At 32.2% G+C, this 25,452-nt stretch overlaps 1 protein-coding gene across 9 annotated transcripts in view; it reads right to left on the bottom strand.

Annotated features, from left to right (window-relative positions):
* The window catches only part of Epha6 (EPH receptor A6), an 806,211-nt gene that overhangs the window by 723,524 nt on the left and 57,235 nt on the right, over positions 1–25,452 (bottom strand). For all 9 annotated transcript variants that reach the window (XM_063224800.1, XM_063224799.1, XM_063224791.1 and 6 more), the window contains exon 2: positions 23,642–23,706. In XM_063224800.1, coding sequence (XP_063080870.1) covers positions 23,642–23,706 — 65 coding nt within the window. The remainder of the gene's footprint in view (positions 1–23,641; positions 23,707–25,452) is intronic.

Genomic DNA, 25,452 nt, shown 5'->3' with positions numbered 1-25,452 from the left:
TTTGGGTGCTACAGTCAAAATGTCCCCATTTAGGCACTTTTTAAAAGAATGCCTTAAATTTAAGTACCCAAGGCTTATCATAATGTGTAATTAGAAATAACTTTAATCCAACATAACTTACAATGTAAGAAAATAAACATTGCTTATGAAGAATTTTTTTCTAAACTCTAGTAGTAAAAAGTTATGAAAAGGTTATTAAAATAAGAAGTGATGATAATTTTGAAAAATACTATGTTTTGTTTTGTTTTCATTTCTTTTGGGGGAGGAAACACCAGAGAACTGAATACAGAGCCTTCAAATTGATATACATACAATAGGCCTTTTCATATTTTTTACTCAGACACAAAATCTTGCTAAATTACTAAACTGCCTGGGCTGAGCTCAAATTTGCATCTTTCTACCTCAGTCTCCCAAAAGGTGAAACTATAGGAATGCACCATCATACCTGGCTTGAAAAAGTAATTCCTAATGAACCTGTTTACTAAAAATTCAATTATTTCATTAAATCACAACTCTTCGGATACTACATGTTAACTTCCCCATCTCCTTTCCCTAAAAACTAAAATTACACATTTAAAGCATGATTGCAGCAGAAAAAAAACCATATAAACAATAATCTGTAAGCAAAAACACCCATAATAAATTTAAATTACTTCCCATAGGAGCAAAAAGAGGATTGTGTTCAACTCTACATTTCTGCCCATGCTTCCCCTCCACTCCTACGGGGCGCCTTGATTTCCCTGGTACTTGTCATTCACCTGAGCTCACCAGCGCTGCCCTCGCTAAGTGCTGCCTCTCGGAGGACCCTCTTCCATGGACAGCCAAATGGATCACCATCCTTTTCCTTTGGCAGTTTGCTCAAATATTTTTTTATTAGTGAGATCTCCAGCTTCAATTTGTTACTCTTTTTTCATTACCCTACTGATTGATTTCTTAGTGCTTATAGTTACTTTATATAATTTTTATTTGTATATTTATATATACATCATTATTTACATAATTAATTTACAAATTTATTTTCTCTCTGTACTAAAATGTAAGCAAAACAAGTAGAAGCTTGTCTGTTTTGTTTTAAACACACCTGGTACCTGTGGATGCTCACAATGTGCTTGTTGGCTGTATGAAAATACTAAATACATGCATGTAGGTAGAATTTCCCAGAGCCTGATGTTGCTTGGTTCCCCGTAAGACTCTGTTAGCAAGAGACTGAAAACAAGAGAGCAGACGACACTTGGCCTTGTCTGCTTTTGAATCAGCAGCAGATGTAGCATTAGTTCAAGTCTCTATAACACAGTGCTCACTGGCTCTGACTCCAGGTGATGCACCAGGAGCGCCTGAGGTGTGGACTCCAGCAATGGTCTAGGTTAGTCCAGTAGATGCAGCCAGACTCTGCTGCCAAGCTTACATTAGTGCATCTGTGACTCTCAGCTTGCTGAAAAGGAGAGGGGTAGCAGAAGTGGCCACTGGGCACTGTCCTGGAGCACAGAGGAATCACTTTCTCCTTCTGCCCCACAACCTTAGGAATGATAGTAATATTCTGCAGTTACTGATCTTCATGCATATTCATTTCCCTTTTTACTCTTCTGGTTTCTAACACTGGGTGAATATTTTAAATTATCTGCGTTTGAACTAACTAGGAAGGTCATGGCTGTCCTACTTAGCTAATACTGATATTTTTTTTAAAAAAAATAACTGTCTGCCAAATACCTGCTCAATCTAATAGCAAGTGTGCCCACTCTTCATAATGCAGGAATCACACAAAATGTTCGAGGATGCTGAGATAGCCCACGGTTGCATCCTGTCTGTATCTTGCCTACCTTTCATCATCTTCATTAGTTGTGTATAATATACAATTATATTAAAATGGAAGTACTTTCTGAGACACTGGCCTAACAATCTACACCCTCTGTAGTAAACCAGTATCTTTATGGCTCCAATATTTATTTGTTAAGTATAATACATAAACATACATTTTTGGGCAGCTGAATCTTACATATAGCATAAGTAGCACATAATTCATAAGGTCAATTATATCCAGATAGTTGATTATACCAGTTTCTATGACTCACTAGAAAGTGATTGGGGTAGATTTAAAATTCTTAAAAAACTACAATTATACTTGTAAAATCTCATACAGAAAATGAAGCCAAAATCTCCCTTATTCTGCTTGACAGCAGAAAATTTGTAACCCTTGACACCTCCACCACCACAATTTGACCCTCATTCCTCTTTGCTCTAAGAACTAAGACAACATGCTTACCCAGATGAACACAAGAGGGTTGTCCCCTTACTACGAACTCAAGTTATAAATCATGTAATTTTGTTTTATTATGTCACCTTAAATTGAATAATCTTGTCTTAATTAGTGGTTCAAGCATTTGTTTGCTCATAACAAAATACAGAATTCAATATGAATATCATCTATTACTTTATTCCTTTTTCAAAAATACAAAGTTAAAAAAAGTCACTTTGCAGAGTCATTTCAATCTAATCCTGAATTTAGATATCACAGTATAAAAAACTGAAAGATACTCATCTAATTTTCTATGATAGCATGATATTTACAGTATTATTATCATAAAAATAAGGTTACACAATAGAGAGCCTTGAAATGGGATTTTGCACGAAAGTGTATGTACATCATGACAATCCTCCAAGTCCACACATAGAAATCCACCTATCTTCCTTTTGACAGTCAGTGTGTGTGCTGCTTTCTCATCCACACACTCAAATGTTTGGGCTGTTAGTCACATTACTCCACTTGAATTAAATTATGGTGCCTGTAGCAGAGCTTCTCCTGGCTATTGGAAATACCACAATTGACAAAAAAGCTATATAGTCTCATATAAAGTCTTTTTCCTTGTGCATTTTATCCTCTCCTAGTAGGCTCCCTTTGGTTATCAAGTATCCCATCTTTTGTAACAGAAGTGATATCTGTTCTTTTCCATTCTTACTCAAATGTGTAGCTAGACAGATCACTGATCAAAGAAATTAGACCTCCTATCTAATTTCTGACCTGTAGCCTGTTACAATGGTTAATGTATTATTTGGGTTAAGAGTCAAAATGAAACAATTCATGGATATTCTACTTGTTTCCACCAACATTACATGTTTTGCATTGTAGTTAGAGGACTAGCTAGAGGACTATAAGGATGTCATTAATCAGTTGTCTTCTATCTCCTAACAAACAATTCTTTGAAATCAGTCTTTGAAGGAACATGACAGAGATAAATAGGACACTGAATTGCACAGCCATATGCCAGTGCTCATTCCTGCAGCAAAACCACTTTAAATAAAGCTACTAAGCCAGTAACATTCATTCTACTCACAATGAGGAAATTCCAAAATCAATCCTCTCTTTCTGATTTGTTTGTCGACATATTTTTGTTTCTCAAAAGTCCTCTTTTATTTATTTCTAATTTCCTATACTTCTGTGTTCATTATTTTCAGTGTCTTTTCTTTTAGCCCCACTTTGATTCTTTTTCTTATAACTGAGGACTCTAAAGCATATTCCTCAAATATTCTTATTTCAGCACATCATTTATTATAATTGACACCCATAAAAATATCTTATATAACTGAATATTCAGTTATTTGAAAGAGTTGCAAAATGAAAACTTTGATACTTTTGCTCCAAAGTAGTATCACCTTGGTTAACTTTTGTTTAAATCAGTTTATCTTTAGCATGCTTCAATGATATTCTGATGAGTTTTAGTAATATTTAATTCCTTTTGCAGTAATCCAACCAATTGGAATAAAAATGATGTATATGCAAGAATAGTGTTTAATTCATTATGGTAATTTGTAAATTAAATAAACAGTAGCATTTACTTTGCACTATAAATTACATATGGAGTTTCTCTCCTCTGAGCAGTTTCACAAAACAAATGCTTCAGCTGGTGCAATCATCCATCTACATTAGAAACTTTCTTATAACTGAGTCATTATAAATTGAGTTCTTGTTTTAATATTATTGGGAAATATTAACAACTGATTGAGAGAAGCTTTATTGAATCATAACTTTTTCCTTTCCTAAGACATGTAAGAGTGGTAATTATTTTAATTACCAATAAAACTATCAGTACATTAATAAATACCTAGGAGAACTAAATGATTTATTTATACTTATTATCCTAGGGCAGTGAAGGTGAAATTTTTGGAGGTTTCAGTGTTACAAACAGTCCACTTCAACACACGTGCTATAGGTTCATCACCACTGTCCTAAGACAATTAGTAACAATACTCTCTTCATTCACAGAAGAAAACTATTCGGATAATAATAATTTCTTTTAGTTTCCCATGACTTACAATATGGGACAAACCAAAGCCTCACAGTGGGAAACACTGTGATCCTAGGGAATTAAAATGGTATCTTGTTTTATTTTGTTTGGTTTGGTTTGGTTTGGTTTGGTTTGGTTTGGTTTGGCATCCGGAGAAAATAGAGCACTACAGCTTTATAAGCTAAGGTATTGGGATAAATGACGATAAACAAAGTCATAAAGGCCAATGAAGGATTCTTTCCTTGACTCTTTGGAGGAACTAGGACCTTGACATCTTAATTTCAGATTTTTGGCTCCAGCATTATAAAACAATAAATTCAATACTGCAGGATATTCTAAAAATGAAAAATACCAAGATTCCAGAAACAGTGGGAGAGAGGCCACAATAAATGGAGCAGAAAGTGAAAGGAAGAGGACAAACTGACAACTAGTGACAGAAAAAGAGCTCAACAGAAATGAGGCAGAGAAGGTTGGATGGTAGGAACAGCCATTTTGGAGAAAACAAGACATCATAGTAGGTACTGCTGCTTTAATATCATCTTGTTTTGAAGTCCCATCAAGTTTTTGTTCTTCTGTCTCCATCAGTCTTAACATTTTGTATCTTATTGGATTTTATTATATGTGATAATATCAACAAAAACTTTTATAGACAAGGAGATTATACAGAAACTCTTGTTCATTTTCTGTTAGTTGACTCTAAATATCCTGTAATTCTGTCATTTTCTTGAACGGTTTTACATTGTCTTGATATGTTTGATGCTACAATATACGAAGTTATACCCAAAGATTTTAAGGAAAGAGACACTATGGTAACTACTTTTACGTCGGGATTACCTTGTGGTGAAACACTATTTTGCTTAAATGGTTATGTTTTGACCTGCGCTAATTTGTTATGTTCTCTTTTATCTCAATCTCCTTTTTATTATCTACTTTTTCATTTTTATCCTTTTAATTAAGGGAAAAATAAATAAAAAATATCAGGATATATTATAGTAATCAACTTTGATTTCCTATTAACCTGATTTGAAACCCTGTATTGCTCTCACCATCTTGTTTTGACTGATTTTCCTCTATTCTGTTTTGCTTGATAGTACCAAGTTCGAAAGTATAGGCAACAACTATGAAGACAATAAGATTCATTATGACACCCATTCTAACTATTATCTTCTTTTGAAGTCCTCTAATGTCTCCAATGTTTTGGTTTTATTGGTTTTGTTCTTTACTGTTTTGTTCAATTTTATTATAACTGATGATATAGGCAATTCTTTTTAAGATAGCAAGAGGCATTATAGTAACCATTGTTGATCACCTTGTATTTTGTTTTTACATTATGTATTATGTCCATGCTTTTGATTTGACTGACTCTGTCCTATTATGTCACATTTGGTTTTACTCTCTTCAAAAAAAAAAAAAAGTAATAAGAACAGTGGTAGTAATAAAACCCTAAATGTGTAACTGTCATTGTACAAAAGAGAGGAAAATAAAGTGCTCTAAAGGACATAACTGCATGTATACTTAAGTGTGTAAGATAGGTAACCATATTACCGAGTTTTATTGGATCATTGAACAGAACTGTTTGCAGTCTCACTGTTTGAATGTCCACTCTATATGCTTTAATTTTGTAACTTGAACAACTATTTGTAAGATGACAATACGTAATCTATTAAACTAGTGGTTTCCTACGTTTACTTTTTCTGAAATTCTTTATAATTTGTACCCTTTTTCTGTTTTTTTTTCCTCCTTAAATACAATTTAAAAAAAAAAGACAATGCGTCTGAGTTAATTTGTCATGACTTTCCTAGATATATAACAAATTTCACCTATATTTCAAACTACTTAAGAAGTTATTGAAATTATCTGCAAATTAAATTTCCCACACGGATAAAGATTCACTGGTCATACTTATTATTTAAGTAGTTTATGAATGGAAAACACTAGGAATACTAGAATTCTTAGAAATACTGAATTATGACTCTGACTTCCCAATGAAATATACTACATGGTAGTTGGAGTAAGAGTACAAAGGGAGGTGCTTAGTTTAGATCATGAATGTTCTGCCAAGGTTGACGCACTAAAGGCTTGGTTGTCGGCCTGTGGTGGTATGAGAAAATGGTAGTCTTTTAGGGGTGTGACCCAGTGGGAGGAACTATGTCATTGTTGATATGATCTTGAGGGGATACTGAGACCCTAGCCCCTTCCTGCTTCTTTTGTTTGCTTTCCAGCAAAGAAAGCAGGTTCCTCTGCCACACACTCCATCATAAACCACTTCAACTCAAGGCCCAGAGTGGCAGGCGCACTGACCATGGACTAAAATCTCTAAAACCATAATCCCAATTAAACTTTTATTCTTTGTAAGTTATTTATCTCAAGTATTTTGTTACAGTACTAGAAAATAAACTAACACAGCACAAAAGCATTCTGGAGGTTGTAAGAATATCATTTCTATGTGTACACTAAAACAAAATTTTTCTATCAACGCTCACTGTCTTTACCATGACGTCCCTTAACAAAATTTATATCACAATAAAACCATTAAGAATAATTATAAAGGTAAAGGTCACTATTTAAATATTTACAGAGCAATATAAATTATACATATTAAAAAAAAAAAAAAACTGTCCTCGATTCTGTGGCTTAGATGAGTGTGCTAAAGGCTGGATCCCTGAGCAGCACTATTAGGAGGTGCTAAAGATCTTTAGGAGATTAAGCTTAATCAGAGGTCTTTAGATCACTGAGAGAATGCCTTCAAATAAGACTGGAGTTGTGATCTCACTGTTATCAGTATTGCTGGCTCATGATGTAAACAATATGCAACCCATATGCCTCCCCATCACTGGTGTCCTCCTCACTAGAGGCACAAAACAATGGGCCCACCTTGTCCTGAACTGGAACCTCTGAACCTGTGAGCGGAATTTTCTCTTAATAAGCAAACTGCCTCAGGTATTTTATTCTAGTATCTGAAAAGTTACTAATACAACATGTAAAGCTGGTGCATCACTTTCTGGTAGTACCCTATTTAAAGGTTTATTTTCCACTCTTCAGCATTATTTTTAAAAGATGTTTTCCTTCTTTGGCAATGTAAAAATTTCACTGTATAACATCATTCTCAATGGATGTTTTCCTTTAGCAATATTTAGTTCAAAATAATTAACTATAGCATCATTGATGCCTTAAAATCTAAATCAAGTAAAACAATTTAAAACCACTGTATACTTCTTTAATTTTAGATTTTGAAATCCTAAGGTTTAAAAATTTACAGTTTATGCTTTGAAAGATAAAAGGTTATTCCTTTATAATTGTTTGGTCCTAACTAATAGCATTAGCTAATTTACAGTGAGGACCATTTCACTCCCTTAGAATGTTTTTCCGTGTGCAAAGATAGAAATTATCAAATTCATGTATTCTCATGCTGAGATTTCCTGATATTATTTTGTTTACATCATTCACAAGGTCAATCATCACCCTCAGAAGTAATTATTAATTTTTTAGAAGAGTTTTACAAAATGAAGTCAATGAGCTACCCTTCAATTTTAGATATTAACTCCCCTCTGTATTTTGCTGTTTCCTATGTGTAGCTGCATTAGGCTTTGCTTTTGTATTTGTCAAAACTTGTTCAGGGACAAAAGATACACATACTGCTCTTACTTTATAAGGAACAGGATGCAGAGGGTAACTTTTGAGGACACTGCATCCTGCATTCCTACACACACAGAAGAGACAGGATTAATGCTTGAGTAACATCTCTGTTTCCTTAAGATAAATGTGACGAGCTGAAGCAAATTGTGCTAGTGCCTAAAAAGATCTGTTTTAAAACAAGATCATTAACTAAACATATTCTATAAGAAATAACTGGTATTCTAGTACCCACATAGCATGTTTACTACTCAGTATCAAGAACCCTGACAAATATGTCTGTGTGTTTATAAGAAACTTCATATAAAACACATACTAAAGTACACTACTGAAGCTGAGTGTTCACTGATATTTGTACAAAACTCTGTTAACAAGTGTTAACATTTGTGGAGGCTTTAAGAGGGAACATTAAAATATATTTCTAAAAATTTATGCACTTTCTTGATTACAATAAAAATGAAGCACATTTTCCCAATAATTTCTTCTTTTGTGAAATGCTTTAGTAATATCTGAGAAAAGAGCTATTTTATTTTTGTGGTATCATTTAGTAGAAAAAGATTGAAATATTCTTCCCAGTCTTTGAAAATATTGAACGCTGTCTTGCAAAGAGACTGCTCTAAAAATTTAAAGCTGTCAAGTACTATTCGACTCTAAAACTAAAAATCTACAAAAATAAACAATTTCCTTTCAAAGTGACATTGTAACCCCTTGCTTTGATGACTCTTCTCTTTCTTAATAAAGAAAAATGGAAAAATTTGGAAATTAATCAAAATTGTGTGGCCAAGATAAAAACAAATAAAGAACTTTCTGGAACAATATAAAGTCAAAGCAATTAGACTTGCTAATGCAAGTTCACTGAATCTTTGGTCTTAAAGCCTGAGGGTTTGTATAGGCCCAAAACCTAAAATGCATTCCATACCAATAATAGGTTTTCTTCCTGCTTAAAATTCAAATTTTCTTTGTTCTCATCAACACATGACAAGAATCTAAAACAAATATATGTACAGAGTAATCTGCAGAAGTAAGCTGGCAGCAAGGATCTGAGTCAACCTAAAGAAGTCTAACACAGTGGAGACCAATCCGTAAAATCAACAATTGAAAGATAAACTATATATGGCTGAAAATAATTACAAAATATATCTGAAAAGATCAATATGAATATTTAAGATAAATGATAAAAATGATGGAAATTTTTCTATATAAAATTTTAAAATATGCAAGATGACAGAGGAAAGAATACCACACAGGTTGAGCCCAGTCAGTGTAACTTACTGACTTAACAGAACTTTGTCTCAAAAGAAGAGAAATATATAGATACGTATATATAATTTTAAAGTTCTGAGGATATAACTCAATGCGAAGATCCTCGGTTTAATCCCAGGACCACAAAAAATAAACCAAAATGCATAAATAAATACAAATAAAGAGACAGAAAGAGTGAAATGAAACAAAAAGGTGATGGGAGATAGTAGCAAAAATATCCAATCAGAAACATATTAATTGGAATAAAATCAGGGCCAGGCTAAAGACTACACTGGGTAATGATTAACAACTTAAATATACACTAAAAGTAAAAATTACAATATAATTAAAACACAACATTAATAAATTGTTTTGCTTTACCTACAAAGAGAAGAGAAATTAATAATCATGAGAGTTACTGGGAGAAACCAGGGATACATTGGGAGACTCACACCTTTACAACAGGACATTTTGTATGGGGAGAAAACAACAACCAAAAACATCTCAAGTGATAAAATTAAAAGTGGGTTCTGAGATTTTATTTAATCACTGACACAATAAGATGCCCATCATTTATGGGTTTTCCTTTACACAGGACTTACACTGTTGTGAACAGACATATGGCTCATTCTGGCCAATGCATTATAAGAAATGATGTGTCAGGTTTGGGCCGAAGCATAGTACAGTATACCTGCATCCCACCTCACAATGACACTATACTTTTAAATCTTGAATATGGCAAATTAATAATCATTTTAGGTCAAGATAAATGAACTAGAACTCTTTCAGATAAATCAGGGTTTATGGTGACCCAAATAGTATAGCATGTGCCAATAGAAGGAATCAAAATGTAACTCCAATATGTTGAGTGTACACATTTATTTACTACAGATTTGTAATGTGAAAATTTCTTAGAGACATTTTATAGTGAAAATTATAAAGATATTCTTTGCAATTTATACTCAACACTATTATATTTACTATAATCATACAATTTGATTAATTTAGAAACATTGTTAAATAAGCTATCTAAATGAACAATACATATTAAATTTAACTCTCTGAAGCACAGTATTCAAGGTGCATGAACAGTCAGAAGAAATGTGTGTTTATTAGTATAACATATCCTCGTTTCATACACTTGGGTGAAGGACTTCTTTAACTTCACTGAAGTATTTTTGTAGATATTGCTTCCTAATTACAGGGGCGATGGAGACAAATTTAAGCATTACTTTTATTAGCCAACAGGTTTCGCTTTGCTGAAATAAAACAAAGTCAAACCATTTTAACAACCTATTCTGCTTACTATGGTACATTACTTCAAAATACTAATTGCATGGAGTACAGATTATAAAAACCTATTTAACATTTAATGCTGACCTATGCTTTTTGAAAGCATGACTGGATAATATAAATTCTCTAAAATTTGCAGTCCATCTATCAACCATTAAAGATCCATATGTTCTACTTTTTAATTTTCATCTTAATAACAAGGTAGAGGATTAATAACCTTCTGGGGTTAATATTTCCCAGATGGATTCAGATCATCAGCTGTTCTAAACTGGTCATTAATTCTTTGAAAGTGTATTATGTCTTGTTTAGTGTTGCTTAACTAGCTTATAAGATTTTTATAGTCTTTTTATTTTGTAGGTAACCACCTCCCTATCCACCTTTAAACTTCCATTTTATTGAGGAAATTGATGATGAGAAAATTAAATAGACTGTATAAAATACAGAAGTTAAATCAATGTATAAACTTTTCTACCTGTACCCAAGAAAAATAAGTAATACTTTAGTTTTCATAATTATCTATTTTTCCTTCACAGTTGATTCTTCCTAAAGCTAGTATTAGATCATTTTTTCCTAAAATGGTGTTGTGTTTTTTTGTTTGTCTGTTTGTTTTGAGCCACAATCTTGCTATTTAGTTCAGGGAGGCCATGAATTCACTTTGTGTCCAAAACTAGTCTCAAACTCATGGCAATCTTTCTGCCTCAGTATCAAAAATGCTGGGATTACAGGTGTGCACCACCACACACAGCTTGACTGCATATTTATTTAGCTATCTGATCAGCTCTCATTGAGTATTTGCCATAGGCAGTCATTATGCTTCCCAATTTACATAAATATGAAATATTTAATCTATTATTTCAACAATTCATAATTCAGTGATAGACATTTATATTGTACAAAATATAGCCTACAATAGGCATTGAATTTCCAGTGTCCTAAAAAAGGTACTTCCTACTTAAACCTTCCATAAATGTTCCAAAAAAGTTAAGAGTCTTTTGTCCCTTGAATGACCAAGAGAAAGCATAATATACAAGAAAGCTGAAATAACAAGAGATAAAAAGAGGTCCTTCCAGACTCAAAGTCATGACCCTAGGCCTAGAGATAACAGGAAGTCATGGGAAGACACTACTAGCTTTGAAAAGCTGGAATCTGGAGGTGGCAGAAGGTGGTACAATGTCAGAATACAGGGCAACAAGTTAAATGGTAGGTAGAGAGCAGGGCTTAGTAGAGTAGACTCGGACAGGTAAGAACTTCATTTTACAGGTCTGATTACACACTGTGTTAAAAGGACCAGGAAAAGGAGCTAGTAAACAACTCAGATACAGCATAATAATCTGGAGAAGAAATAATGAGGAGTCAAATTAATGATGAACTGACAGATGCACATACACTGATTAAAAGAGCTTCATGCGGAAGAATCAACAGGATATGGTAGCTGGTTGTGAAGCATAAGAAAAAACTGACCACATAGTAAATAAATAAATGTATTAAAATGTCCAATGTAACATGCTTTATCTACTTAAGCTTTTTACTAATAATCTCTTACGATATATGTACGCCCTTGTTTTGTACTTAGATATAGACTTACTTATAAATGAATTGGTTTATAAATATTTCTAATGATTCTAGCTAAAACAACTAGAGTACATGATAAATAATCTGAATTTAATTTTACAATATAAGAATTCACTTAAAATTTTCATGGAAATAGGAGATGGGAAGTTAAAGTTTGGTAAATAACTATAAAAAACAAAGAGAATAAATAAAACTAACAAATAATCTAAGAACATATTAAGGAAGGCCATATCTCTTTTTAAAAATATGTTTACAGGAAAACATTATCATGACTGTATATTAAATAACAGCAAAATGACCAAAAAATATATTCCTTGTATACTGCACAACAAATACAAGGGAAATTGCATACACAAACAAACACTTTGTATTTGACTTTTTAAGTCACTATTATCTGCTTTTCCATCATTTCTCTTCCTTAACTAGAACAGATGCAATCATTTTACAGTACATGTTTTTGCAATGATTAATTTTCTTTGCAGAAGATGCTAAATAAGAAGGAATGTTCTGAGATAGACAGAAGTGACACAAATCATAGTTGCTTATCTATTAAATATTTATCATTTTATGGACCCTAATAACCTATGCACATTCATTCACCTATTTCTCCATATTACGTGCATGCAGGGGAAGTTATTTACCCATGCATGAGCTGATAACAGAAATTCAGCAGCTCTAAGATGATTTACATTTTCCTGTATACAAGAAAATATGTATGGCCTTGCATTTTTCCTGGTATGGCCTCCCATTTTTCCTAGTGGCCTCAAAATAGTTTCACTCTTTATTATAAACATCTTTCCCTATCACTACTATTAGATTTTAAATTTGCATTTAAAACCTGGCAGTCTAAATGAACATAATTCACTGTAAATTGACACGTAATTACACATCTACAGAATACAATATGATGATTCAGCACACACTGGCAATGTACGGTGGTCAAATTTGGTAATTCACTTAGGAATACCTAAGAATTCAGTCTAGCAGTTAAATAGCGAGATTGATCAACAGGTACTGTGTATTCTATATTTTCCTTTTATCATGGTTTTTCCTCTGCATTACTGTACTCATCTCTTACCACTCATTGGCTACCCCGTAACTGTTTTTCCCTACTTTCCTGGAACTGGCACTTACACCTTAGTGGTACAGCACGTACCCTAGTCTATCCCTTCTCTGTGCACTGTTAAGTGTATCTTTATGAGATGATTTTCTGGTTTCTATTCGCCCTGGCCTTTAACTGAGAAATACTAAATTGCAAAATGAGGAATCTGACTTTAGCCATTAACGGAAATCCATATGTGAGAAGTGATAGCCTGTTAGCCAATGAAATGAGTCTCTTCAATTTAGGTGTGCAGGCTTGTGCTTCTAAGATATACTGGAGAGAGTAGGGCACCATATATTTCACAAAAACCAATATTTCTCTGCAAAGTTTTTGTTCAGATAATTTGTAATGACAATGGCTTTTAGAGTGAGAAGCACTTTAGTATTTCTAGTGTACTTCTTTCTATAGTGTATTTTGGGACTGTATTTCTCTGTAGTTTATATTTCACTATCTAATAATCAATTAAAGATACATAATAAGGTCATAATTATATATGCATTACAAAGAAATTGAAATGAGACACACTACAGAAATACACCTTTAGTTCTTAAAGGAAAAAGATAGCTCTTTTCTAAAATGAAAAACCACTGAAATAATCTAAACACACAGTAAATATTACTATGCCACTAACAATGCAAATGTACATAGTTATTTAGTTTTGAGATATCATTTTGTCTTCAAAGATCAATTAAAACTCGATACTTTTCAACAACTATGTAGTTGTTGAATATGTAAGAATATGTAAATATTATGCTTTTCTAACAACTTTGTACCTTGATTATATCTATACATGATCACTAGTAGAGAAAATTCTTATTCCTTCTATACCAATATTAAATGCTGAATATTAATCCATAGTTATTTATATCCTGTAATGGCTAAAAGTTCTAAAGTTAATACTAATATGATCCTGTTATTGAAACCACTTCCTTTAGTTAATAGCACAAACTTGCACAGGTTCTAAAAATCTGCCTCAGGGGTTCAGTTTTCTTAGTCTGTACCATAGTGCTAAAATATTCTCATTATATAGATTTTTATGTAAACCTGCACATCACAGGAAATCTATAAATTATTCTTAAATATATTTATTTATAATATATAATGACAATTTCCAATACATAAAGCCATTAAATCTTGATATTTTACACTGAACAAACTTGAAAACAAAATGATTATGCAAATGAGAAAAATTAATGACAAAATAATGAGAAAAGTTAAAGAACTTCAGATAGTTCACTATAAGAGAATATTAGGTAAAATTAAGTAAAATCATAATTTTACTTAAGCAAATGTAGCAAAAATTAGATATGTGCATGATTGTGGAAGATGTAATATTATGTCCAGTTAGCATACAAGGAGCTTAGAATTACATTTTCCTCCCCCCAAAATGAAAATGTGAATGAACTAGAAAATCAACAACTCTTTTTAGATCAGGCAGGGAAGTAAAATCACAAGACATCCACTATCTCCAAAGTTCGAAAAACAGAAACTAATGCAAAGAATCACAATTTAGGGCAGAAACACACCAATATGAAGTACTATAGATTTGAATCAGTGCTAGGACAGGACTTATAACATATTCCTGGTGACTCAGCCTGACCATGCCAATGAGTTAAAAAATCCAGTGGGGATATTGTATGGAAGCTCCACACTTTCATGAGTTCTACTTCTGAGAGCTTCTACTAGGTCCTCCTAACAAATGTTGAAGAAAAGTTTACACTTGTGGAATAAAAGGAAAAGAAACACTCTGAAATATGTCAAAGTCTTCTGTTTATCATATTTGTTCTCAGGAAGAGCTGTTTTACCAGAGCCTCACCTGTTTGGTATTATTGTGACCTGAAAGACTGTGGAAAGGTCAGTACCAAAGTCCAGCATTTTGCAGCCATTCTGTTTCCCCTGACATGTTGGGAAGTGGAGGAAACATAAAAAGCACTAGGAAAAGTCACACTCTAGGACACATGGCCAACCAAAGACTAAGGCCTCACAGGCCACCAGAGCGTTCCCCCTCCCGGCACCTAACCGCTGCATTACTAAACTCCTGTGTGTTACGCTTCCCACTATATTTATCCACTTGTCTATGAAAATTTACCAGGCATATTAAATGGTCAAAAAATGGCCTGAAAAGACAGAACAAACATGAAAAGCACAGTCAGACTAGGTAGTAATGCTAGAATTATTTGAAATTAAAAAAAAAAAACTGGTAATAATATTATGAGCTTTATTTTAAAAGAAGGCTGTATGCCATCTGTATAATATAAATAGAAATGAAAAGTCTAAGAATCAAAAGGAATTATGTAAATAAAAAAACTGCTAAAACAGAAAAAATGCATTTTGACAACCATATCAAAAATTGGACATGGTTAAGGCAAGAATCTCTCTGAGCTCTGTGACACGTTAATTAAAAACTTTCAAAACTTAAAAACCAAGAATATCATACTAAAGGAGGTTTGTCATAAAGACAAAAAAGTTATGATAATGAGATTATTACAAGGAAAGTGAGAAAGCTCAGAAAACACCAAGTGAGAAAGCTCAGCATAAATATCTGGAAAAAAATACACCTAGCCATATCATATTCAAATTACAGAATATGAGAATAAAAACTTTAGAAAATATCAGAGACATAAAATAGTTAACTTACAGAAGGACAAAGATAAAAAGTATTCAATTTTCCAGAAAACAGGAAAGCAAGAGCAGTATAAACAGAATAAAATGCATAAAATCTTCAGAGGAAAAAAAATGAAACAAAAAAACTCCAAAACCAAAAATTCTTTAATCTAAAAATTAACCTTTAAAAATAAAGGGAAATAAAGATTTTCACAAGCAAATAAAAGTTGAGGAAATCTGTTACTTAGATCCACCCTCCATGAAATGGTAAAAGAAATTCTTCAGAGAAAAGGAAAATTACATACTTGAGAAACTTGCAGATACAAAGGGCACAAAATTGGATGACACCCTTTGTGAACACAGGGTGCCTTTTATCCTATGCTGCTGTATCCTCCTTTCTCAGCACCACAAGGACGTGCCCAGACAGCAATGGGCATCCTCTGCTGTCCATGGAGACAAGCTCTTGAAAAGAATGATTCCAAGAGACAGAGATGCGCTTCACAGTGTGTTAGCTCACACTCTCGGGGCTTAATAGGCTGAGCTATCACATGGCAGAAGCTGTTCCTTTACATGTTGTGCTTTTAAATTTTTTGCAAGACATAAAACAAAAGGAAAATTCCAAGTGCAAGAATTATGTCTTTATCTGTCCCTTCACTGTGTTTATTCTTTGCTTTACTAGAGAATTGCTTTCAGTGAATATTTTAATGTTAGAAAACTTGTTTTCAGACTTATCTTTAGGACAATTCGGATTCAGCAACTACTGTATTACAGGAATTTTGTGACAATAAACCTTAATTGTCAACTAGACTGAATCGAGAGACACTTGGAGAGACAACTGATCTTGGGGTAGTCAACTGTGGATTAATCACTGACATTCAAGGTTGGATGTATCACTGGACTTGGGTAGAGAAGGCGGACTACTGTCACTTGCCTTTGGAGCATATATCTCTCCTGATGCTTTTCTCCTGTGTTCCACTTCCTGTCTGCCTGTAAGTGAGCAGTTTTGCTCTACCACACCCTTTCTGGCATGATGTTTCTGCCTTGGAGCTACCCGACTATGAATTAACATTTCTTAAACTACGAACACAAATAAATTTCCCCTCCTTTAAGTTGTGGATGCTAGGGGCTGGGGATTTAGCTCAGTGGCACAAGCGCCTGCCTTGCAAGCAGGCAGTTGTGAGTTCGATCCCTGGTACCGATAAAAATGAAAAAGACCAAAAAAAAAAAAAAAAAAAAAAAAAAATTTGTGGATACTGAGAACTGTATTCTAGCAAAGAAAATAATGACCAATATAGAGATTTGCTAACAGAAAGTGGGGTCACTGTTGTGATTATACCCGACTGTCATGACTGTATGCAGATGTCCCATCAAAGTCTCATGAACTCATAGGTGGGACTTGGAGAAGGTGATCGGAACATGAGTGTGTGAGATTCATCAGCGGATTAGTCTGCTAAATGTGACTTGAGAGGTGAACCCTGTTTGGATGAGGGAGGTCACTGAGGGTATGGCCTTACTGGGCCTAGTCTACTCTCCTCTTTGATACATCTCTGTGTCTTGCTGCTAAGTAATGAGCTGTTTTTCTCTGCCATGTCTCTTAGACATGCTGCCCTGCCTTGGAGCCACCTGTTTTTGAACTGAAACCTCCACAAACTGAGGGAAAATCAACCTCTCCTTTAATTTATGAGTCTCATGTATTGTGTCTCAGCAACAAAAAGTAACTCGGACCAATATAGAAAATTGCTCCTAGAATGCTGGGTCACTGGTATGATTATATCTGACAATGTGGTTCACAACTCTTTGGTAGTAGTTTGCAGAAAATGTTTGGAATGCTTTGGAGATAGAAGCTAAAGAAATCCTCAAATGTTTATAAACAATTCTGATTGATTCTGCAGACCAGAATGCTAATAGGACTGCAGAGAGTAAAGGCTGCCCTTCAGATTTTAGAAAGGAGTGCAGATTCTATTGCGGAATGGAGACCAAGCAAGTTACATTCTGACAAAAAACTCATCTACATATTGTGCCTGTCAGGAGACTGAGAAGTCTATGTTTAAACGTGGTGAACTAATTGATCTGTTTGGGGAAATTTTAAAGCAGCTGAACATTCAGGCTGCTGGTTTCTTTTAGCCAGATGTACAGTGAAAATCGGGAACATATATCAGAGCAGAAAAATTTCAATAACTCACATCCTGGCCAGAAAAGAAGTGTGTGTAAGCTGAGGGAAAAGGACATGTGTTTCTTGAAGAGATTATGAAACTGGACAACAAGAAAGATGCCTTGAGAACATATCATGAGTCGCCAACACCCAACCTGTTGCAGGACTAAAGGTGTCAAAGTATAAACTTTCCATTTGAGACTCTGGGCCCGGCTCAAAAAGGTACCTAAGGAATTGTTTCTCTAGGATTCAGTTCACTGTTCTCATCCATCTAAGTACTCAGGGGCTGTTATAAGCATGTGCCAGAGGCACGCTGGCAGAAAAATGTGGAATTATCTATAATCAGTGATGTTGAATCTTTTATAGCTTTCAATGATAACAAACAGCTGGCTGCAACAGATAGGTTTGCCACAACTGGACTATGTGACACTGTATTTTTCCCATACTTTTTGATAATTTCAATCATATTGTTCTGTTGAAAATTAAATCAGTGTAATGATATAAAAAAATATATGTCTTACCATATATACATTAAACACAGCTTTTAAAACTTGCTTCCTGGTAATCAAAAGTGAAAAACAACAGAGATGAAAAATATTTTTTTGCTAAAATGTTATTGTATGTAAAAATAAATGATGACATTACTATTTCAGATGAGTTGATGGAGTGCTTAAAATCAAGTTCTGTCAATAATAAGCATAGTATTATATGTAATTTTAGGTATAAATTAAACAGTATCCAATAAAATTATTATGAAATGATATATAGTAATTATCAGGTTTTATTCAATTATAATTACCCCTAATAACAAGTATATGGCTATTTTTAAAAAGCCGCTTATCTTTTTAATTACAGTACCCCAAAATTTTAAATAAAACCACATAGCTATTAAATTTTAAAAGTTATCAAATGTAATTACTGAAGCTCAAAGAAAAGAAAATAGAGTTTTAATTATAAAATTCCTTTCTATACTGTAAAAAGCCTTTTATTTCTCTGGTTCAGAGGAACTGCTTACTACCAGTTTGAGTTAATAGCTACACTACTCCAATATGAGATACCCACTGTTGTGTGACATAAAGTGGGGCATAATCTGTAATGGTTATTAAGGATTTCGAATATTATACTTAACTACAGATCCTGTTACTATTACTATATTTTATCCTTCATAATGTTCTACAATGGCTAAAACTAAATCAAAAAAATAAAAAAAAAACAAAAAGAAAAGAATAGACACAAGAGTTAATGTTTTAAAACATTTATATTATTTATTTTCAGAGCAGAAGAATAATTTAAGGATATATATTCTTCAATTTCTTATTCTATACAATGTTACTACATAAACTGTATCTGTGTGTCTCTGTGTTTTGGTTTAATTAGCATTAAAATCATCTCATTTTTAGAAGTCTTAAAGAACTAAAGGTAGCCCTTCAATTTTTTCAGAGTAAGATTTAGGATTTACCAGAGTAAGATTTAGGATTTACAAGAGTAAGATTTGGGATTTACTAGAGTAAGATTTAGGATTAGTTCTTCATAGTAAACACAAAGACAAAGCATTCACCTATATTTAATGGATGTAAAAATGCTTCTTCAGTATTAATTTAGAACATCTATTGTTACAAAGAAAAATTTTATGTATGTACATTCTTTTGTTGGTAATCATATTACGGGGGCTGGGGATTTAGCTCAGCGGCATAAGCGCCTGCCTTGCAAGCAGGCAGTCATGAGTTTGATCCCTGGTACCGATAAAAGACAAAAAAAAAAAAAAAAATGTATTCAAAAATGGTTATCATGTTACTTTGCTGGAATAGATAAAATTAATTTAGTGTATAACACTGACAGATAAAAATGAAAGTTTGTGAGTATTTTTGAATTATTCAACACAGAATTCTTTTTTTTTTTAAGAGAAAAAAAAAAGGTGGCAGAAAACAAAAACAAAAAGCAAAACAGAATACAGTGTGTAAACTTAAGGAACAGTACTTCCTAAATTCCCTAATGCAATTATCTCTTATAAAACTAAGCTTCAACCATAATCTTCAGAAATTAATCAGTTTTACTTTATTCCCAGTATCAGCAAAGTCATGTGCTCTGTATTTTGAGTACCCTTTCTTTCCATTTTCCAAGAGGGTCATTCATTTCTGAGAGCCTAAATTACTGTATTAAACAAAAGGATACAGTACTTCAGTAATTTTTGCAGTATCCAGTAAGTTTTTTTTTTTTTTTTTACTTTTACTTGATGGATCTGAGAAATGTAATATTTAGATCAATTAAGATACTAAAATTCTTTCACTCTATAATTTTGCCCATGATCACAGCCTAAGTTTTTACCAGATCCTTGCATTCTGGCCAGACAAATGACCTCAGCATTACTAAAGCTTTCTGTTCATTAAGAATTCTGTAAGAACTGATGTACAGGAGTCACAAATAAAGAGTTCACATTTCATATTTTCGTACCTTTGAGCCAGCCATTCCGTTTCCCTGAAAAGGTGGCTCTTTTTCAGATGTGTTGCAGAGTTTATAAAAAGGAGGTGACTATTTTTCTCCTCACTCTCAAATTTCTATGACCATAATTAACTCTTCCTCTTAATATTGTTTCACAAAAAAATACACAAAACTACATGAGGACACTTTCTGTTGTGTAGTCTGATTGCTATAAACCAAAAATGTTTTAGGCTAGAATATCTCTTATAAGTCTACTAACAGGGCACATGGCAAAAAGAAATTTTAAATGGAGAGGAGAGAGAAAGGGAGAGGGACACAGACTGATCTATGGAAATATCGATTAATTTCCTATGTTTTACGTAGTGCTTTATAGGTCTTTACAAATAGTTTTAGTCTTTACATTAAGACAATATTTCCAACTAAAATTATTCCTAGAAAACACATTTTTCACAGAAACATCAGATAAACTTTATACTACAAATTCTCTACTATGATTGTATAGTTTTGTCACTCACAAGATATTCATAAATCAACTGAAGTTGTGTCTAAAATAGTTTAAAATGGCCACTTAAATTGCATGGGTCAATGAAAGAGAATTTTAAAATTATATGCTACTTCAAATACATTTAATGAAAAAAAATTAAAGTGTATATAAATAATAGTTTAAATATTATAAACTGATATATGAGCCCCATGGACTTTTAAGTTATTTAATCTTTTATATCTAGATTATTTTAACTTTTGCATTTTAGTAGTTTCTTTTCAAAGTTCTTCTTTCTTAGTGATTATTTCCTTGCTTGTTTTAGTCTGTAAGTAGCATGAAGGAAAACTCCATTAAATAGTTAATTCTCTTCATTACAAAGAATAACTTAAGTACTATTTCTCTCTATTCCCTTTAATTTAGGGTTAGGATTGGGTTATACTGCCTCATCTACATGTGTTATAAAATTAGTCCATGTTCTCCAATTTTCAAATATTCCTACTGTTAACAATTTTCATATATGGTTCTTGTGGATAATCTAAAAGTAATATAGCTCATATTATCAGTAATATTTCAATTTATGTCTTTAATTTACTTTTTAATGTCTGAATTCATATGTTAGTTCCCTCGCCATAAAGTCTTTATTCTTACAGAGCACAATCTTAGAAAAAGTAAAAAATAACTTGCTGTGAAATAACCATCCATAAGTGTTCGAGATTAGGGCATGTCTGTCTAAGGATTTTTGTTATACTACTTCCTAGCTCTGTGACCTTGCAAAAATTATTTAACATATCTGAGTTTAAATTTTACATCTATAAATTAGGATAAGTTACACTTGATATATAGGACTAATGTGAGTAAAATGTTTGAAGCAAAGTCTAGTATGTGATAAATACTAAGTTTTGATCACACTTTCCTTTACTCCGTCATTTATTTTCTAATACAGTCTTTTCTTTTTCTTAGTCCTCTTTTTCCTTCTGGTAATACTAACATGCAGTGCCCAAATTGTATATTTTATACTACCATTAAAATTATCAATGGGAAAAATCTAAATTAGTCAAATATAACACAAAAGTAAAAAGTACTCCCACATGAGTCAGAATTATCTTAGCATGAGAATTTATCATTAACTACTTGGCTATTGTTATTATAAAATACCAAATATCTGTTGGTATTTTATGTTGTTTTTTGTTTTTTTTTAATAACTGGGATTCTCCACCAGAGAAACAGAAGTAAGGCATACCTCAAAGAACCATAAAATGTGAAATGTTTAGGGACTGTGTCTATCAAACAGAAAACTGTAGCATAAGCGACACTTCCTCAAACAATTCTGCCCTATCTCTCCATAACACATTAAAAGTAGTTTAGGAAAAAAATCAAAACCAGACTGACAGCAGCAATTTCACCTGTGGCTGTAAGTCTATGCATCTCCTGGCTACCAGCTTTATCTGAAATAAAGCTTGATCAACATGCGCATAATTAGCAGAGAAGATCAAAACCTTTTTCCCCCATTAATGATTTTTATCTATGATACTATGAAGCCAGTGGTAAAATTTTATCTATTTTTAGTAAACAAAATATAAGAGTTCTGAACTATCTACTCATTGGTTAAGGACTTAGAAACTGTTTTATTTATTGAGAATATATATATAAAAATATATATTTTTTCAAGTTATATAGATATTGAAAGAGTATACCACATGAAAGATTCATTAACTTCTTAAGGACAAACACTACGTAGTTAATAAAAAGATGTTGGTGGTTACTAATTTTCATAGAAAAAGGAAAAAAAATCACATCTTATTTTAAAAGGTTATTTCTCAGAGGTAGTTTAATGAGCTATCTACTAGAAAAAAGAAAATAATAAAATAATAAAATCACAGAAAAAAATAAATCTAAAGCAAATAAGGTTTTAAAGAGAGGAAGATTCAACTCTTCATAGGATTTTTAAAAATGCATATTTAATGAATAGCATTTGATGAAAATATTAAATTCAAACATCATTTTAGTAAGATTATAAAAAATTAAAATCATATCTAATTTCCAGATTTAAATTTGGAGATATACTACAAGAAACAAGGTAATAATATCAACAAAGAATATGATAAGAAAATACAATTTCCAAGAAAAAAAGTTAAAAGAGATGTAGCAGAAAACATCTGTTTTTATCGCTGAATATTTTGTTTAAATAGAAAAAAACAAACTAAGTAAAAATCTTCAAAAATAGCTCTTTCATTTTAGATTGATACAAAAAGAAGTAGTATAAAAAACTGCAGAAAAGATAAAACATAAAAATTCAACTACTATCATAGGTAAAATGTTACTTTCTGGAAAACAGTTATTACAAAAATTATACATTTTTGTAAGCTTTCAAAAGCAACTACTCCCAGTTAACAAAAACCTAAACACAAAGTATCTTTCTGCCAAATTAAAATACTATTTTAGTAGAGTCCTAGTGTATTAAAATCCAAATTGTTAATATTTTTACAATTTGCTTATAAAACTCTTAGTTTTATTTCTCCAAATTCATATAAGATTACCATATGAAAACATTTATTAAAAAATGTCCTGATATTACATATAGAAATTTATTTCTGAGGAAAATTTGTATAAGCAGAATTCTAACATTACTATGTGTAAAACACAACAGTTACTATAATATAGAGGAAAACAATGTTTACATATAAGTCCCGTCAACTTGTCATTTATAGTTTAATCTCTTTCACATGACTTTAAACTTTATACCAAAAGGGATATAAAAGAGTACCAAAAATCTGTTTTTTCATTTATCCCAAGTCCATAAAACCTAATGAGGATGAGAATTTTAACATATTTAAACTCACCCCATTTAATGGATACGTCTTCCATCCTAGTTCGCCCAGCACAGTAGTTGTATCCAGCAACACAACTGGAAGTGAACAGATAAAGCTTGCATGAATTTCTCAACTAAAAAATACATTAACATTATTTAAATAATTAATATTATAATATTGGTTATTTAAATCATTAATATATTATTCACATTTAATAAGTTACAGTATCCAAAATTTTTCCATATGTATGAAATATGTGTGCATAATGACAACATTAAGTCATGATAAAATGCATGGTGATAATTTCAAGTGCATTTATGTTTAACAATGCTGAGTAAAACAGCTAAATGATACAATTTAAAGAATCATTTTTATTAACAGATTCTTAAAACTAATATTAATTTTAAACTAAGGAAATATACAACTTTGCTTATTTTCCTATTTTAATAGTCTTTTCAGTCAACATTAACAAAAAACACATTTAAAGGGTTTCTTTTTAATATTATTAAATGTGCATTAATAAACAGCAAAGTATGAAAACGCTTATGAAAAGAACACTATGCTCAATAACAGATGCCATTACTGCAAATAATAGGTAGTACACTATTTGCTAAAAGATGGAAAAGCAAAATTAAAGCTATTCCCCTTTCTTTCAATAACCTAGAGTAACCATCATTTGGTCAAAAAAACAACTAAACAAATAACAAGAATAAACTATATTAAATGATAGAATGGACAATTATAAAATACACTTGTGATTAAGCCAAGGTTGAAATGAAATCCGGAAGAATTCACAAAGAAGATTAAACCTGAGTTAGGCCAGAACAAGATGGTCTTCAATTAGATGTGATGACTGACAGACAGACGATTTTAAAAAATTCCTCTGGAGTCTGAAATAGGAGTGGGGATTATACCGGTAAAGTAGGAGGACAGAAACAAAGCTGGAAAGACAGAGATGAGCTAAGAGTATTTTTGCTATGATTACTTTAGAAAAATATGTAACTATCAAAATTTAGCAGTTCTATACTTTTTCCAGCGCTGGATCACAGGCACAAGGTAGGGCAGGCAATGGGCTACACACTGAGGAGACAATGCTGATGTAGCTCATCATTGGGTTCAATTCACCTTGCCAATGAGGAAGGATTCTTTAAGTGCACTTTTTAAAAATGTCATTGTTAGTTCATTATTTACCACCTGCTCTTTTGTCTACAAGAATTTTGTAGTTCTACTTAATTGAGCCACTACAATGTATTTCACTGACGTTATAAAAGATGCACCTAGTATTAAATTTCTGTAGTAAACACTATATACTCATTACTGAATATTCAAACTGGTAAAACTCAGCTATATTTTTTCAATTAATTTTTATGTAGAAAATTCTCAAGTGTTTTAAGAGAAAAGTTTTTAAAATCATCACTATCATTTTATTAAATACCAATTTATGTTCTATTTGTTTCATCCGTATCTACTCTCCCAATGCAAGATTTTTTGAAGCAAATTTCAGTAGTCAAATTATTTACTCTGTAAAACTGTCACTATGTGTGTATTTCTAAAACAAAGATTTCTGCTAGAATTATATTTTAGTACATTAACACAGATGGCAATTACTTAATGTCATCAAATACCTTTAAGTTTTTTTTATTGTTTCCCCAGAAACCAAAATCAAAATGCTACTCTACATTACGATGAGATTGCTTTTAAAAATTTCTTATTATAATTTTCAGGTAGACTAAAGTGTCTTCAGTATGTTAAAGGTGTATTTCTAGGTACTGTCACAAAATCTCCACATCTTTGTAAGCTATGGCTATGATCAAGCTATAACATATTCTCGATCTCCCTTA

Source organism: Cavia porcellus, unplaced genomic scaffold (genome assembly GCF_034190915.1).
Source record: "Cavia porcellus strain 051 isolate PalLab524CR breed Dunkin Hartley unplaced genomic scaffold, mCavPor4.1 scaffold_15, whole genome shotgun sequence".
Classification (NCBI taxonomy): domain Eukaryota; kingdom Metazoa; phylum Chordata; class Mammalia; order Rodentia; family Caviidae; genus Cavia; species Cavia porcellus.
The sequence above is the reverse complement of the archived record's forward strand: the minus strand, read 5'-3'. Positions and strand labels throughout refer to the sequence as shown.